General features: G+C 32.8%; 1 protein-coding gene across 1 annotated transcript; it reads left to right on the plus strand.

Moving 5' to 3' along the window:
* Positions 1–1,565: 1,565 nt before the first annotated feature.
* On the plus strand, positions 1,566–19,404 carry LOC140747095 (solute carrier family 22 member 3-like). Its single transcript, XM_073079346.1, has 13 exons — positions 1,566–1,618; positions 3,402–3,634; positions 13,855–14,035; positions 14,826–14,955; positions 15,136–15,264; positions 15,632–15,824; positions 16,143–16,248; positions 16,575–16,807; positions 17,075–17,154; positions 17,431–17,606; positions 18,401–18,555; positions 18,913–19,007; positions 19,040–19,404. Exons 1-12 carry the CDS (start codon positions 1,589–1,591, stop codon positions 18,974–18,976), a joined length of 1,710 nt encoding a protein of 569 aa, XP_072935447.1. The 5' UTR covers positions 1,566–1,588; the 3' UTR covers positions 18,977–19,007; positions 19,040–19,404.
* The last annotated feature ends 221 nt before the right edge of the window (positions 19,405–19,625 follow it).

Below are 19,625 nucleotides of genomic sequence, written 5' to 3' on the forward strand. Positions count from 1 at the left end.
GTACTTGGCCAGAGCGATGTACACTATGGTCAAACACATTTCACGCTGCGAGGAGACAAGTGCCCAATAGTCGGATATTAATGGTTTGACGCATAATTATAGTTATAAATTTAATGCTTTTTGGGCTTTTAAAGACCCACATTATTGCTTTTTTGGAATTCGACTATGAGTTTATTATGATATGACAAAAGGCTTACAATCATCTTCCTACTCGTATATAACCTTTAGACTTTTAAAATTGATATTAAATAATTGCGCAATGTAATTACTGATAATCCAAACTTCAATACCTACTTTCACGGATGATTTCATATACTCGTAAATTTCATAATAGATTGTATATGTGTACGTGCTGCAACGATCCCCTAGCAGTACGTGTTCGATTCTCGGCCAAGCAGACCGAGAGAGTAGGTATATAGGATGACTTACTTTCCATTTCTTTGAAATCAAAGAACGCTGTTAAATATATCGTCTTCCCACAAACAAAAAGACAACGAATTTTCACCGAAGAACTTTTTCCTTGCAAGTACATAAGAATATTAAAATAACTAATTTAGATTAGCCGTGGGATACCCAAAGCCTAACAAGGAAAAGATCCACACATGGCGCTTCTGGCACTTTTCCTTGTGGCACACGAAATTTCCTAGAACTTCATTTCTGGCCCGCGTCACTTTAAAATACAGAGATAATAAATTTATAACGATATATTTTTTTCGCCAACAAAAAAGACATCAGAAAAGACTATCTATTTATTATTGATGACCGTTTTTTCGCCGACTTTCAAAGACAAATGAATGTATATGACCCGTATGACCAAAAAGGTTGTTGACCGCTGAGTATGAACATAAATTTCTCTAAACAACATAAGTAGTTGTTATTTTATGGACATTACATACCCATTTATTAGTTACATTACTAAATACTTATCACGTAATTGAAAGAGTAGGCCGACTGATAATAATATGGATCAGTGACATCAATACACTAACGCCCAGATAATCTATATCTAAGAGGGAATGAAATGGTGATAAAAAATAAGTAGAGATAGAGAAAAACTAACTGAAATTTTCCATGAAACTTTGAAATGTGTCTATAAGATTTATTAAAAAAATTAGCATTGGCGTCTTGGTTTAACATATTATAAAATCAAAGTTTTATGTAATAAATATGCAGTTTTATATACTAATACAGTAAAGAGACATACCTACCTCATTCTGTGTATTCGTACAAGACTAGGAAATAAATCGGTGTAAAATTTTCAGTTAAAGCTCCAGTTAAATCCAAAAGCTTCAACGATAAGTTGCAAATATTAATAATATTTAAAAAATAGAACAATTATTTCAATGTTAACAAAACGCTACATCTAACACATAAAACATACTCTGCCAATACAAATAATCATTGGATAAATATCCTATAATTATTAAACTTTTACTGGACTAATGCAATGATAAGGCGAATTACTTTTTTATCTTCATGACGCACCTATTTCATGGTTTGTCAGGTGTAGATCTTTTCATTCAACATCGTACATATATATACAGCAGACGTGAGTGATTAGTTATCAGTTTATTATAATTGTGTAAGAATGGCGCCAAGAGAAGAAATAAGCTTTGAGGTTAGTTTCAATGTAAACAATTGTGAATACGCGGTGTTTTTGTGATCAATTATTGTGACTGAAAATTTGACTTACTTACTTAAGTAAACACTTACAAATCACGGCTAGCTTAAGGATTGTTTAAATTAATTGTGAAAATTAAATAAAAGACTTTTAAAAGATTAAAATTAAGATTAGGGTGCCTGTGTTCTGGTTTGAAAGGTGTGGTTAGGGAAACATACTTTTCCGACGCGTTCCAGTTTAGTCCTCAGGAGTAGCGGCGCATCTGTGGCCGACCTCAGGTAGGAATATCTAATCCTGTCTGGGGTAGATTACAGATGTCCGTGGGCGGCAATAGCCACATACCATCGGGTTGACTGCATGCTCGTCTGTTACTCTTATATCATAAAAAAGTTACAGAACTCGTCATGGTTCGTCTGTGCCAATTATCTCTGCCCTATAATAATGGTGATATCTTCCGTGTTATAAATTCGGTTTAAAGTTTATGTAATTAAATCAAATTATAACGAATTCTCTACTAAATAACTCTAATTAAAATTCATTATAAATTTTCGAGGAATACATATCTGTTTGCCTCATACAAAAATCATTTTATCTTTCATTTTATGTAGAAGACATTCCAAAAAAAAGAAAAGCAAAAATGTACTCAGAATAAATAACAAAACAAAATCTGATTCACTGATTATCTGTTAAACATGAATACAAAATTAAAGAGGGTAGACTTTTTATAACATTTTATGTACAAATAAGCAAGGTTGACCTGATTGACCGTACATACATTGAATTTTATTTTGAAGTGTTTGAAATTGCAAGCTCAGAGTTTTTTATAAAATTATTTGAAAACCTTTTATAATTCCAATGTATCACTGATTTGTTTTTGCCAAAACTTAATAAACATCCAACAATACACATTTTTTGTGTTTGAAATTGTCATAAATAGATCTATTATATATAATAAAACAACATAGATAATATACTTATTTACTTTCGATTTGGTTTTTCCATGTAGATGTAGTCATTGAAATATATCAAAGTTGGTTCTATTAGCAATTATATTATCTGGAAGATTCATAGACTATTTGCCCTCAGATAACATACCCACATACTAAATAGATGCATAAATTATATGAAGAATAAATTATTATTTCATATAATTTTTACGATCGCAATAGTACATAGATATATGTGTTAGGCAAACTTAACATTCAGATTGGTAAACTTCTCTCTCGTTAATCTACTATATCTACAACTATTTTAAAGGTGGTAGAGCATTTGTGGTTCGATTCCGGCGGCACCACCGCCACACCTATTTCTGCCTTATAACAGCAATGTTAAGCGCTGCTGTGTTCTGGTTTGAAGGGTGTTATAAGGGAGACATACTTTTACGAGGCGTTCCAGCTTAGTCCTCAGGGGTAGCGGCGGAACTGTATCCGATCTCAGGAATATCTAATCCTATCTAGGGTTAATTAGAGATGTCCATGGGTAGCTGCAATCACTTACCATCAGGTGGACTGCATGCTCGTCTGCTACTTCTAATTTATAAAACAAAATCTGAAATAATGTAGAGTTCTTGTGCCCTAACGTGTTCCCAAAATTGGGTGATTTGGATTTTTTTAAAGCAAGGGAAAATGGAGCTTTTTCACCTTTACCGTGTTTTTTTGAAGCTGAAGTGCAATAAAACAACCTTGAGGCAATAATAAAAAATGTTTTCGTAGTTAAAATAACCTCTATACAAACAAACAATTAAACAATACCATTATAAAAATAAATCTGTTCCTTAAAGCATAAAGAAGCCAGAGAGAAGTTGAATAAAAGCAACGAAGACAATGACGTTCTGGAGTCAGTGCTGTACCACGTGGGTGAGATGGGCCGCTACCAGATGTTCCTCTTCTGGTTCATGCTGCCCTTCGGCTTCTTCTTCGCCTTCGTGTACTTCATCCAGATGTTCATCGCTGCGACACCGCAGAACCACTGGTGTCATGTGCCGGAGTTAAGCCATTTGGACCCAGGGATCAGGTAAGAGCTATTGTTAATAGAAACGAAACTGTTAAAGTTGTTTCAAATTCAAAGTGTGTATTTTATGTCGATACTTCGTTTCTTTCATCATCCATTGTCATCTCCATTGCAAAAAGTTAGACACCCGGTAGTAGGGATAAGTGGATACTTAAGTCGCTTAACCACTCCGCAGAATGAAATAAAATTATTACTAAACTGAAATGGTATTAAACAATGTTATAAATGAAATAATAACAGAATCTCTTAATAATTTACTTCATTGTTATTAACTAAAATTAATAAATTCGCGGTATCGTTTGCTAAGGTGCAATATGCATATAAATAAGTAATCATATTGCAATCCCTATTAGGTAAATGAAGAGCAAATATTTTTAAATAATGAAATACTGTAACATGAGGCATGATTATTTAAATAAACTCTACTTTCAAAACATGATATACCTGAGTAGTAGATATAGTCTGTGGCTTGTGTATAATCTATGGTGGCTTGTCAGTTTTTAATTGGGAATTACACATGGTGTCAGGTGAAAAAACTGGTAAAAATGGACGATCAAGTGCCTAAATTACAAACGGGCGGCGATATTGCCGAGAATTGGGCCCTATTTATTCAGCAATTTCAAATTTATTTAATTGCTAACGAGTTGGAAAATAAAACGGAAAAAGTAAAAGTGGCCATGCTCCTAAACGCTGCAGGTCCAGAAGCGCTGCGAATATACAATTCATTTAAATTAAACGACTCGGGGAAGCAGGTTACAACGACAGAAAGGACTTTACAGAATGTCGTCGAACTTTTTGAAAAATATTTTGCGCCGCAGAAAAATATTGTATTCAGTCGTTACCAAGGTAAAGTCACCTAATGCCGAGGGGTTCTGAAATTGGCACCATAATCCGTGGTATTTACAAAAACGGCTTTTATAAACTATTTACCAACTCATTTTTAATAAAAGGTATGTTATTTAATAGATAATTTATCACTCTACTGTCATATGGCTATCGTAATAGTATTATGTGTATGGTTTTTTAAATAATCGCATAGTTTTGCATTAGTGCCTCCATCAAACGTATGCTTCATACATTTTGGGCCTTTTACACGTGAATGTCACGATTTCTCAAATAGTGATTTTTTCAATAAATTTGCATGTGTGTGATAGTGTTTCGATGAAAACATTATATTGATTATATATGGAATCGATAACATTTAAATATTGTGCTTATTTCTTAACAGATAAGAGTAAAAATAAGTTTAAAAATACAGCGGCATTAGGTGCCAAATATTTTGGGCTGTCCCTTAAACCGAGGTATACCACGGAATAGCAATTTCATAGACTTGTTTTTAATTTCAATTTTTGTAGTTGTTTTTATGAATAAGCACATCTTGCTTCGAATTTGACAAATTGAATACTCAATTAATATCGAAATCATTTTCCGTTGTACTGCATTGTACTGCATTACCTAATTATATCATATCAAAGATGACCTATCTAAGTACTTTCCTAATTTCTTCTATGGGACAACTAAGGAGAGAAAATGAAGTTCATCCCGATATGGATGTAATATTGAACAAGTATTGTATATTATTATGTACAAATTTTAATAAAGCTTCTTTCTGTCTCAAAATTGTGTAAAAGTCTTTTATTATTTAATAATCGGAATTTGGAAACGTGATTTTTAGTTACGAAACGCTATTCCGATGTATATAAGTCGGAATTTGGTTATATGGGCACATTAATCCGCGGCATAACCGCAAAATACTATACAGGGTGTTTAAAGATTTCATCAGTTTTTAAGAACATTTCTATTGTTTGTATCAGTAATTCGCTTTATCCTAATTAATGAAGAATTAATATTGTTAAACGATTTTAATGGATATTTAAATAAGAACTAGAACATTTTACGACGTTTTCATTTGATTAAATAATTGAAAATTAAATAATTATATAAACCTCATGACGGTATTCCATATTATTATTATTTATGGTGTACAATAATAAAACTTAGTAAAGTACACGAAGAAGAATGTCAAAAATTGTATTGCAGATACGTGAATTGACTGCAGTTTTAAAACAAATACATGATATACATTAGTAAAATTAATCAATCAAGAAACTATACGATAAAAAAGTTTTATTTCGGCAGCTTCCCTTTAATCATCGCTAAGAACACTTTTGATAAAGCTACTCTTTAAATAATAAAAAAAAGTTAAATCAAAATTGAAACGAAATTCAATAAATAACATTAATTTTTATACACCATGTAGCAGTCGTTCTATCTCTTTCACTCCCTTATTTTGTATACTCGGAATTAGGAACCAAATACATCGGAATAAGGATTTTTACATCGGAATTAGGGTTTTTTGACTTGGTTCATATTGATTTAAAATACACATTTAAATCAATATCTAATGGTAAAATGTCGAGTCTATTTCAAGAGTACAGATAATAAAGCTTCTGATAAAATTATCTACTTCCTTATTAAGCCGTAGCAAATGCTTAATATCTGACGCTCTTCCTAGTTTTGGTGAAAATACCGCGGAAATAGGTGACTTTACCTCAGTTCTTCAAAAGGGTGCAAGAAGATGGTGAATGTTTTGACTCATTTCAAACAAGCATTAAACTCTTAGCCTGTAAATGCGAGTTTGGAGAACAATTGAATTCGTTAATACGGGATCGCATTGTCATTGGAGTGAAAGACGTAGTGTTGCAGGAGAAATTGCTTGCCCTGGGGGATTTAAGTTTAGAAAAAGCAATACAGATTGGCAGAGCATTTGAACAAAATAAGAAAGAAAAAGAAATTATGCAAAGTGATAGCGTGAGTAATAGTCTTTTTCTTGTAAAAAATGACAAAGAAAAGGGACTTAAGAAAAGCAAATTTGAGTGTTATAAATGTGGCAAATTCCATGGTATTAATGAATGCCAAGCTTATGGAAAGACTTGTTATAAATGTGGACAGCTCAATCATTTTAAAAACATGTGTGCTAAAAATAATGCAAGGAAATGGAAAGAAGACAGTAGAAATGTTCAGGAGGTAGAAACTAGCATGATGAGTGATAATGTAGATAGCTTGCGAATAGAACAGATCCAAATGAAAAATAAAAGAGAAGATTGGATACATGAGGTGTATATTGAAGAAATTGGGAATATTAAATTTAAACTTGATTCAGGAGCAGATATTAATGTGCTGCCCTATCATCTTTATCAGAAATTAAACCCAAGAAAAATAAGATTGAAGAAAAATAAACAGAAGGTTACTACTTATGGAGGTTTTGTCATCGTACCAGTCGGAGTAATTAGTATTAAATGCAAACCAATGGGAAGAAATGATACAATAATAGAATTTACAGTTGTAAAAGGTGACACAACACCAATTCTGGGTAGGGACACTTGTGTTCAGTTGTCTCTAATTAAAAGAGTTTACCAAGTTTCTAATAACTTAACAGAGGGTGGTAAGTTTTTAGAACAATATAAAGATGCTTTTACAGGTTTAGGCAAATTACCGTTTGAATATAAAATAAGATTGTCAGAAAAAGCAGTTCCTATTGTAAAACCAGTACGTAGGGTCCCTGAAATTTTAAAGCCTAGATTGAAAGAGACATTAAATAACTTAGAAGCTCAGGAAATTATATCTAAAGTAACAGAACCTACAGAGTGGGTTAATGATTTAATTATTGTTGAAAAACCAAATGGATCTTTACGTTTATGTTTATGTCCTTTAGAATTAAACAAGTATGTTATGAGAGAACATTTTAATATTCCTACAATAGAAGATTTAACTGCAAATCTCTCTGGCATGAAATATTTTACAGTTATTGATATGAAAGACGGGTTTCATCAAATAGTATTGGAGGATAGCTCTACTTTTTTGTGTACATTTAATACACCATTTGGTAGGTATAAATTTAATAGGTTACCTTTTGGCCTTTGTTCCAGCCCGGAAATATTCCAAAGAGAAAACACTAAAATATTTGGAGATATTAAAGGAGTCCAAGTTTACTATGATGACATAATTATAGCTACAAAAACCAAAGAGGAACATGATGTAGTTCTTAAAACGGTTATGGAACGTGCACTTAAATATGGTGTTAAGTTTAATCCTACTAAACTTCAATATAAAATTCCTAAAGTATGTTATTTAGGGTTTGTTTTTTCAGAATTAGGGATTCAAGCAGATAAAAAACAAGTTGATTCAATATTAAATGTGGATAAACCAGAAAACAAGAAATCTTTACAAAAGTTTCTAGGTATGATTACTTTCTTGCACAAATTTATTCCTAATCTATCTAATGTGGCTGCGCCACTGAGAAAGTTGCTTAAGAAAGATACTAAATGGAGCTGGAATATAGAACAACAAAATGCATTTAATCTATTAAAAAAATTAGTAAGTGAAGCTCCAACACTCAGTTATTTTGATTTAAATAAAGAAATTATTGTTCAAACTGATGCTAGTAAAGACGGCTTAGGAGGGTGTTTAATGCAGGAAGGTAGACCTATTGCTTTTGTCTCAAGAAGTTTGACATCTGCTGAACAAAATTATAGTATGGTAGAAAAAGAACTGTTAGGGGTCTGTTTTGCTATTTCTAAATTTCATCAGTTTATTTATGGGCATAAATTTAAAGTACAGACAGATCATAAGCCATTAGTGCACATTATTATTAAAGAAATTCATAAATCAACTAATAGGATTCAACGTATGTTACTTAAATTACTGAAATATACATTTACAATTGAATATGTTCCAGGGAAATTTATGTTTATATCAGATTATTTGTCAAGAAATTATTTGAAAGATAAAATATATGATGATCCAGACATGTCGGATATTGTTCATACTATTACATTAGAAGAGTACTTGCCAATAAGTAAAGTTAAACTAAGAATGTTTCAAGATAAAACCACAAAAGATGCTATGTTATCAAAAGTTCTTAACTTTGTTAGTAAAGGTTGGAAAAATTATTGTAAAACAGATCATGAACTGCATCAGTTTTATAAAATAAAAGACCAGTTGTTAATAAAAGATAATATAATATTTTATAATGACAAAGTAGTTGTACCCAGGAGTATGTATACTGACATGCTTAAACAAATTCATGGTAATGCTCATTTAGGAATTGATAAATGTAAAAAACGTGCGAGAAATTTACTATATTGGCCTAAAATGTCAACAATAATGTCAACAAAATGTCAACAAAATGTGAAAAATATCAATCCAGTAACCGTAAGGAAACTATTATACAACATAAAATACCTGAATTGCCTTATATGAAACTAGGAATGGATATTGCTGAGTATGGTGGAAAATCTTACTTAATTGTAGTAGATTATTTTTTAAAATGGTTTGACATAATTGCTATTGAGAACAAGTCAGTTGAGATAATAATAACAAAGTTAAAACAATTATTTTCTGTTCATGGAATTCCTAGTCAAATAATATGCGATAATAGTCCGTTTAATTGTGTTTTATTGGTTAAATTTTGTAAAGAGAGAAATATTGATTTAATTCATTCATCTCCATATTATCCCAAGTCTAATGGATTAGCAGAAAAAGCGGTGGGAATAGCAAAGCATATGATAAAAAAATGTGATTCAGAACAGGAATTGTATGAAGCCTTGCTTGAATATAGAGTATCACCAGTTGCGGGAACTGATTATTCACCATCAGAAATGTTGATGGGACGTTTATTAAGATCAAAATTACCTGCAGTAAAAAAGCAGCTACAGCCTAAAGTAATTATTTGTGATGCGTTTAAACAGCAAATGAATAGGAATAATAAAGTAAAAAAGTATTATAATGTAAATGCTTCTTTTAAAAGAGACTTTAAAAAAGGGGATAAGATTGTTGTAAGAAATCCAATTAATAAAACTTGGGAGCCAGGTGTGATTATAGATAAAACTGACAATCCTAGGTCATACAGAGTTGTCAGTAGTAAAGGTAAAATTTTAATTAGAAATTCTCTGCATATAAAACATTCTAAGTCTGATTCACATTGTGTAGATTTTAGTTCTATTCCAGATGTGTCTGATGTTATAAGAGAAACTGTAGAAATAAATAGAAATATTGTAAGACCAGAAGAATGTAATGATGATAATGTTACTGAAGAATTGCCAGATGCTCGATCACCATTGCAACATTCATTTTCATCGTTACATAATTCTAAGTCACCAGGTTTCAAAAATGAAAATAACATTAGTACTTCCAAATATGGAAGAGTCATAAGAAAACCGTCATACTTAGTTGATTATTGTGATTAAATTTATTCATGTTAAAGAGGGAGATGAGTAGTAGATATAGTCTGTGGCTTGTGTATAATCTATGGTGGCTTGTCAGTTTTTAATTGGGAATTACACAATACCTACGAACATTATTTAAAAAATTGAGTTTCAATAATTTATGTTTAAAAAATATAGTACAGGATCCCTAGTATAGTTTTCATCATTTATTAATAACAAGCTGATTTTTCGTGAGTAGCTTCGTTTCGACAAGACGCCCAACATTTTTCCTTACAGCAATGTTGGTAAATGGTAGCTTGATGGGGCAGCAAGGATAAAATATGTTGACCGGACGAATTCTAAAAATTTATTACTAACCAAATTTTTCTTTGTTAATTATCAAGATAATTATTTAAATAACGTGAAAAAATATTTGTCCTACAAAATATAAGGTTTTTATTAAGGCGTCCCCCCTCTCCAACATGTATCATAAACAAGGCCATGAAAAATAATTACTAACCAGCTGATTTTTTTTTTATTGGCTGTCTACCATTTACATAGTCTACCATGCACATTGTCCTACAAATTACATGGTATGTCATCTCGGACCTACACTTAAAAGTTGTAGTACTAATACTTAATGTAAAAATAATTAGTATCAAGCTGAGTGTTCCAGAATAGCTTCGTTTCAATGAGACGCCCAACAAATTCTCGTACGAAAGTTCTCGATTGTGGTTTATAACTAAAATAATAGGGATGAAATATGTTGATTTGACGAATCAAAAAAAAAATATTACTAACCGAATTTTTTTTTATTAATTATCGAGACAATTATCTAAATAACGTGAAAAAATATTTGTCCTACAAAATATAAGGTTTTTTTAAGGCGTCCCCCCTCTCCAACATGTATCATAAACAAGGTCATGAAAAATAATTACTAACCAGCTGATTTTTTTTTTATTAGCTGTCTAACATTTACACAGCTTACTACCCACATTGTCCTACAAATTGCGAAGTACGTTATTCCAGTCCGCCAATTTTATAGTTTATTTATATTATATTATAGTTAAATTACAAATCTTGTAGGATTAATAAAAGTTACCCTTTTTTTTGTAGGACATTGTTTTATTTAGATAAAAATTATATTATCCTATCACGTGATACCTTTGTCCTACAGTTACTAATAAAAAAAATAATCCTGCGGAATTAACATCTTTTCAGCGTAGGTCCGAGATGACATACCATGTAATTTGTAGGACAATGTGCATGGTAGACTATGTAAATGGTAGACAGCCAATAAAAAAAAAATCAGCTGGTTAGTAATTATTTTTCATGACCTTGTTTATGATACATGTTGGAGAGGGGGGACGCCTTAATAAGAACCTTATATTTTGTAGGACAAATATTTTTTCACGTTATTTAAATAATTATCTTGATAATTAACAAAGAAAAATTTGGTTAGTAATAAATTTTTAGAATTCGTCCGGTCAACATATTTTATCCTTGCTGCCCCATCAAGCTACCATTTACCAACATTGCTGTAAGGAAAAATGTTGGGCGTCTTGTCGAAACGAAGCTACTCACGAAAAATCAGCTTGTTAGTAATAAATGATGAAAACTATACTAGGGATCCTGTACCAATATCTTCATATATGAAAATTGCGCGCAGTTATGCCAAATTCTTATGTCTTCAATGTCATTTTAACGAGTAAAATCAACAATGTAGACATTTCAGAATGCATGACTTGTTTAATTATGAATTAAATTTGTTAGTGGAATCGTAAGAAATCTTTCACTTAGTGTAAAGTGTACTGATAACAATAGTACCACTGATAACAGCATCATATAATAACATCAGCTTCTTCAAATCCCGATTACAGATTAGCTAAATCTTCTTTTCGTTATTCACATTTAAGATAAAAACTTTCGCAAAACTATGCGAAATTTTGATTCAATCTAATAGTTTACTAGATCTTAGTTATAAACTTAAGGAAAATTATTTAAAATCGTTTGATATATTCTGCTTCGATAGCCATGCATTGATAGCATAAATAACAAGTTTATTCGAAACAATATAAATTAGAGAACTCTATCTTAATTCTTTCCGGGAGGAATGTACGTCCCATAATGTAAAAGGATTCTACTTGTAATAACAACACACGACACTTAAATTAGGAGACAAAAAAATCAAAAAATATATTTTCCCAAATCCGGTATGTTACTTACACATACCATTAACTAATTTCACAACGTTACGCGAATTAAAAAAAAACTTTACAATTGCAGTAAACGGATTAAGAATTTGAAATGTCCTTCCTAATATCGCACACCTTGGAACACTTTACACTATATAATTGTATGCGCGCGGCGTGATATAGATTGGGATAGGCGTGATATACGTAAATATAAGTTCTAAAATCCACTTAATCCATAATTTATCCATTAAAGCGCATAAGAATATATGTATTACCACCAGCTCTGTCTGTGTCTGTGAATTATGTCTCATTACTTCTACTATTTCTTATTACATTTCCCTAAAACACGGTTTGAACGAAAATCGATTCGAAAATATAATGTATGTAAGAAAATGAACTGATTATGTTTGAAAAAAATAGTAGTCACCATAACTTTAATACTAGAAATAGAAATAAACTTATAAGATTATGTCAGGTGGCTAGATCTTTCATGGGTAACTGTATTAGCTAATACAATAAAATACCGACCACATTTTGAATCCCACAGAAAAAAAGTTTAAACTTTCGTCATACAAACGCTATTTAAAAAAGCGTATAATATAGGCTGAGTGATTATTTTACTGATCAAACGGTGTGGTCTGAAGTAGCTCCTGCTGTACATGTACCATTAGGCTAAGTTTACCATTGTATAAAACATTTATTAAAAAAAAAAGATGTGTGTTATGGAGTTTCTTTCGCCCCATCTTCTCCGTAACACCACGTGAAGTTGTGGTAATTGTATTGACATTCAAAAAGTGCTCTGTAAAGAACCTATTTTGAATAAAAAAATGATTTGATTTGCTTTGAATCATAATAATTGTTACTAGGGTAAAATCCGATTTATTAGTAACCCACCATGGAATTGATAAAAAATATGAACCATTATCTTTTTCAACGCTTTTAAGAAAAATAATGACTTTGCAAAACTTCGGAAGTCAATGACGATACCCATCAGCGATCAATCTACACATATCAGGAAGATGATTTTTATAGATAAACTATTTGTTTCATGAATAACATTATCTTATCATTATAAATACCATCATCAGCATTACAATTTTCACAATGTTTCACAATGGGTACATAACTCTATCAATATCTAAATAGTTGGTAACATACTGACACAAATTATTGTCGGTTGGAAAAATATCACAATTTAAAAAAAAATGTACTGTCCTTTGTTAATATTGAATATTTATTATATCAAATAAATGACAAAATATGAATTAAATATTTTAATACTTACTGTATAAAGTCTAAATGTATTTTTGTATATTTTCTAGGTTGGTACGTAGGTCGTCATCAACCTCTACAGGTCGATATAAACCACTTTGGATACTATGTAGACACTAATGAAGACAAATTTTCTATGTATAATATCAATAGTACTAATCCATAAAACTTGTGAATTGGTATGGACGCCGAAGCTATCGACATGGAAACATGATAAATAATAATATAGTTTGCTATTACTATCTAAAATCTGGAGGCTTATCGTTAGAAAGGAATCTTGTAAATAAATTGCCGTCTGACATAAGCGTATTATTGTTATCTGATAACCGAATTTTGTTTAAGTAAACGTTTAGAATTTTGTATTAAACAATAATTTTCATTGTAATACCTACAAGGTCGTTTTTAGATTCAATTTCTAATTAAATCTTTGGGAGTTTTACCATTATTTACAGACGTACAAAATATAAACTTCTAAATAAATTTTAAATTTACATGACTCAAACTCACAAAATATGTAAATAGTTTACTATATTACGTTTTTTAACTTCAGACGGAACCTCACAGCTCCAAGGATCGGAGAGGAATGGGACAAATGCTCCATGTTTGTGGCCAATTGGAGCCAAGTTTTGGACACGATGAGGCCTCCAGATCCCTCTACGCCGACAGTGCCGTGTCAGCATGGCTGGGACTTTGAATTGACTGATATACCCTATCAGACTATTATTAGTGAGGTGAGATATAAGAATATGATTGAACAACTAATTCTGGTTTCATAGCCATAGTGTCAACGAAAGTGGTGGCAAGGCAAACTTTTACTTGAAAGCTTTCAACTTGTCATTAGCAGTTGCAAACTTTAATAGGTTCCAGGAATGACTTATGTCCTTGGGGTTAACAATATAATACTGAATATACATGATGAAATGGGATGTTGATAGATCACGATAATTGGGAAATGTAACAAAAAAATTAAAAATCTTAAAAAACTAAGACGGGAACCCATTCTCACACAAACTGGACATTTTACTCGTATGATATGTTAATTTTAATGCGTTTCATTAAAATTAATAATTTCAATAACCTACCTAACCTAAACCTAAAGCGAGAAGGCGATCAGTTACCAAAGAAGAAGGAAAGGAGAATTTCATTATTTGAATAGTAACTTACTTTGTCTAAAAACACAATCTTCGTCAACTCATTATTGTCCAATTACTGGCCATGAGTTACTTTCAGAATGAGAATGGTTAGGCGATAGTCTACACTGCTGGCAAGTGTGTATTCATAGACTTCACATCCCTTTGAGTTTTTTTATGATCTCTCAGGTAAGTAGGTTCCCCGCGATGTTTTCCTTGCTAATTAAAGCAAGCGATAATTCAATTCTATATTAGAATTAACATAAAATTAAAAAATCAGAGGTGTGTGCTCGGAATTTTAACTTCCGATCCTCCGATCTTAAGGCAAGTTTTAACAACTACCGATGCTACAAGTCGTAACTAATATCACAAAACAATTTTGTTTATACAGCGTGGCTGGGTCTGTCAATACTCTGGGAATGGGCCGCTCGCGCAGGCGATATTCTTCGTCGGTGCATTCTTCGGGGGAATAGTTATTGGCTGGATCGCTGATACATACGGCCGAGTGCCTGCTATGGTTGGTAAGTAGGAAACAAGAAACAGTTTCTCTCCTAAAAACATTACCATTCAGAAAAAGTTTCTTTTTGTGTAATGGGAATAAAATTACCGAAAGTATATTGCTTAAATAATAAGTAGACGAGTAGAAAAAGTTAAGAAATAAGAAATCTTAAGCTGAAATTGTGATATAACTTATTTTCCAGTTGCCAACTCGTTAGCATTCGTTGGTGGGATAGCCACCATCTACACCACCGGTTTCTGGGATTTCGCCATGGCTCGCTTCGTTGTCGGCGCTTCCTATGACAGTGTCTTCATGATGATGTATATTTTAGGTGAGATCCTATCGCATTATACTCTTTATATTGCTCATATTTCCTTTGCTCTAATCTCAATCTGCGACTCCTTTAACTGTTCTTACTATAACAGCTTACCATTCATAAATAGTCATTATGTAATCCTTAAAAATAACTATAATCTGATTTAAAGTGTTTGCTAGAGGATGTAGCTAGTGAAGTGTGTGTAGGACTCATAGTTATGTAAGTTCGGTTAAGCTTAGTATTAAGACAGTTACAACAAAGTAACTGAGTCAACTCGGTAACACGCCTCATTTACTCACACGAGCCTGCTACATTCACTACATTAGATTACACTCCTAAAACTGCATTGACTCTAAAATGTTAATAATTTTATCCCCTACAGTGTTGGAGTACGTCGGTCCAAGTTACAGGACCCTCGTGGGCAACCTACCGATAGCGATATTCTTCGGCGGCGCCTGCGTCCTGTTACCCTGGATCGCACTATGGATCTCCGACTGGAGGAAGCTACTCTGGGTCACCACACTGCCCATGGTGATTAACGTCTTAGTCCCGTTTTTAGTACCTGAAAGTGCTAGGTAAGCGGTGGACACTAGGATTTCTATCCGATAAGATCTAAATTAATCAAATGTAGCTAACACAGGATGAAAATTGTTAATTTAATTAAGTAGAAATTACGGGCTTTGTTACTTGTCAACAATAATCAACTCTACAATATATTACTACTTATAATTTTTTTATCAAACTTGTGGCAAAGGTAATAATAGCCCTTCATTCCGTTATTTCTATATTAAACGCATTTTCTATATTAAGTTAGAACAGTATGAATTACTTAAAATATTTACGTACAAGACATACAAGATCTTAAAATATTTAATTTTACACGATTATTTCAGATGGTATACCTCAAAGGGTCGTACAGATAAAGCAATAAAAGTATTGAAAAGATTTGAAAAGATTAATGGCACAATAATACCACAAGATATATTGGATGAGTTTAAGGTGAGTAAATCTGAAAACAATAAGCTGATACTAGGAATATAAGGAAATAGTTAGAAAATGGACAATTGTGGTTTATCAACTTAAGAAACAATAAAATTAAAATCGGGCGACATTGAATAGCTTCTTCTGAGGATCAAATTTTAAAGCTTACGTCTACTGTCTTATTACTTATTCGATTCTTCAAATAAAAATGTATACACTAAGATATTTTTAATAATACAAGAGTTCAAAACTCATTTCTTTCCATATAAATTTTGTTTTTAATTGTAATGTTGTTTTATTGCTACCAATAAAGGCAGTGGTTTAAATTTACTAATGTTTGTCAGGTATCATCAAACCCAACGCGACAATCGAACGAGTCTATCATGTCGTTATTCAAAAGTGGTCCCATCCGCACCATGCTGATCTACATGGTGGTGCTGTACATGGCCTGCGCGATCATCTTCGACGCCCTCGTGCGGATGTCGGAGGGCCTCGGCATCGACTTCTTCATCACCTTCACCCTGACCTCCTTTACTGAAATACCCTCGATCGTACTGTTGGCGTTCGTTCTTGACAGGTATGATAATATCGATTACTTATTCATCATTGATTAAACTTTCAGATAAACGGTACAGTATAGAACAGATACGGTTATAATTCTACAGTGAATTATATTATTCTTCTAGTATCATATTCTAAAATTTGACAAAAGCTTCAACAATATTTTTTCTCCATGTGAAGATATCCAAAAATTGAAATCTTAGTTTGAAAAGTATCATAGAATAAAATGAAAATTGGCTTATAAGTTCATTTGAATTTTCTTCATTAACTATTTTGTTAACAGATGGGGACGCAGAAACATGGCGTTTGTGCCAATTTCAATATCCGGATCATTAACTTTGATTGCAGCATTCGTGCCAAAAGGTATTGTAAATTTATTTTATTCTTTTCATCTACATTGTTAGACTAAGCGTCCCAGCTTTTCAACTTTTAAAACAAATCATTGTCTGGATCAATCTTTTATAACATTACCTACTCCGGAGACCTGCAAACATTTTAAAACAGATTTGAATTTTACTAAATACGACTAAATGTATAATTTAATGTCTTAACTGCCGTTTACTTAAAATTGAGTATTCTTTAAAAATCTCATCAAAACTTTGTTTATATTTGTAGCATAAAATAAATGTATATTTGTAGGTATACCTCAAACCGCACTGGCAGTGATAGCCCGGTTCTTCATCAACATGTCATACAGCGCGGCCATACAGTGGTCAACAGAGATCCTTCCCACCGGTGTGCGGGGCACGGGCTCGTCGCTCATACACGTTAGCGGCTACGTGGCGTGCATTTTGTCGCCCTTTGTTGTTTATTCTGTAAGTTTTTTTTTTTAACGAGGGGGAAACCTTCAAAAAGTACCCGGTGCCGTGGGAGCGACACAGGGTTATGTGGGACTCTTACCGCACTAAAACCCCCTCGGTGGCCGTCCTCGGCGCTGCGTAGAGGACTCCGGGTTTTCCAACGGAACGCAACCGGAGTCCTCTTAGCGCTGTGCCCCGTCGGGCTCCGCCCAGGTGAGCTTGATGGTCACCACACCGTCTGGTGTGCACGACGGTATGCGACCACACATACCGCCGTCCTTCCCGGGGACGCTGGCCGGGCAGTTCGAGCTCCCACTCTTGCCGTCCGCAAACCCGGAAGCCCCCTTTTAGTCGCCTCTTACGACAGGCAGAGGATACCGTAGCCCTATTCTGGTCCCGGAACTACATGGACACTGTAAGTTTACTCTAGAATGTAGGTGACTCTTGCAGCTTTATAATTTAGTAGGTACATGTCGTAGAATGAAGATGTTGCCCACCGACTCGCAGGGGTATATTATATTAGTAGAAAAGTGATTCAAGTTTATTGGTAAGAGTAATTCTGCAGCTAATGCGCGCCATGATGCTCCATGACTATGTAAAATATGAATCTAATGAAGAATACAATTTTTTTCTAAGATGATGTTTGACATGCTTTACTAATGAAATGTATTACATGTGTTCTTGTGTTATTCTTCTCCATGTCAAAATACATCCCGGATCGATATTAGCTCTCCAACCTCCCAAAACAATTTCTGCACGGTAATAAATCACTAAATATCATTTGAATTCAATGGTTTCTGTTTTTCCAGGAGCGTGTGTGGAGCCCGCTGCCGCTGGTGATCCTGAGCGCGGTGGCGGCGGCGGCGGCCGGCGTCAGCCTGCTCATCCCAGAGACCAACGGCCGTCCCATGCCGCAGACCATCGAGGACGGCGAGAGACTCTTTAGAGAATACTCCTTATGCGGGTAAGAAGCTAACAAAGTAGTTTTACTACTATTTTAGCTGATATAGCATAATGATTTCTTTATAACAATGTAGTACCTAACGATTGAGACATAGAAAATGTGATGTGGACAAATTGACGTTATATAAATTGAAAAATATGGAGTGCAGACGTAAGAAGTAACGTCTCGGGAGATCTATTGAAAAAAATCTGCCATTCATGTCATCTGCCATTTTTCTGATGTACCATTTTTAGATACAAGTTCCTAAGTAGTAATGATGTGCCTATACAGTATTCACAGTGTTTTACAATACGTTTTAAATAATGTTTTAAATGGATGCAAAAGAAAAGAACTTAATTAACAGTATTTAATTTTCAGAAAACCTGAAGACTTAGGCGACGCTGAGTTACAATATGAAAAGCGGCCGGCACTTGATACTTAAACGAAAAACCAATGATTAGTCTTTGGAAATATGCCAATTTAGGTTGATGATGTGAACTATACTTATGTATATCTGTGATTTAGTTATAACTGGAAACTTTAAGACAATATGCTAGGGCGACAACCATTAATTATGTTAAATAATGTCAACAATTTTTCGAAACCTTATGTAAGATGACGTGAGATCTGTCTCACCTCTCTTCGGCACTATTCTAATGTAACGAGAGATTTTTTAAAATTCGCATTATTATGTTTTACACATAGAGTAGACGTATTTAATTTATTTTACACAATTTTACACTTGTGACAAAAAAATTACATGATCTTTGCCGAAATCCCTCTGTAAAAATTTGTCATTAATTAGGGGGTGACATCCTGTATTAAAAACCTATTTATAATTATTACAATTATACTAATGACAAAAATACCTCTAATAAGTAATTTATAAGTATTGTTACGCTTTAAATAAAACTACTTCATTTAAACAATATTTTCCATTTTATTTAATTTAATTAAGTATAAAATAAATAACGATAAAATCATGTAACATCCTCACAAAAAAATGTTACTTTTTATTCATATTATAATGTTTAATCCTTACTTTCCTTACTAAATATTATTAATCTGAAAGTAACTCTGTCTGCCTGTCT

This window comes from Epargyreus clarus, unplaced genomic scaffold, assembly GCF_041222505.1.
Source record: "Epargyreus clarus isolate Ecla_fem2 unplaced genomic scaffold, WU_Ecla_fem_2.2 ptg000014l, whole genome shotgun sequence".
NCBI lineage: Eukaryota > Metazoa > Arthropoda > Insecta > Lepidoptera > Hesperiidae > Epargyreus > Epargyreus clarus.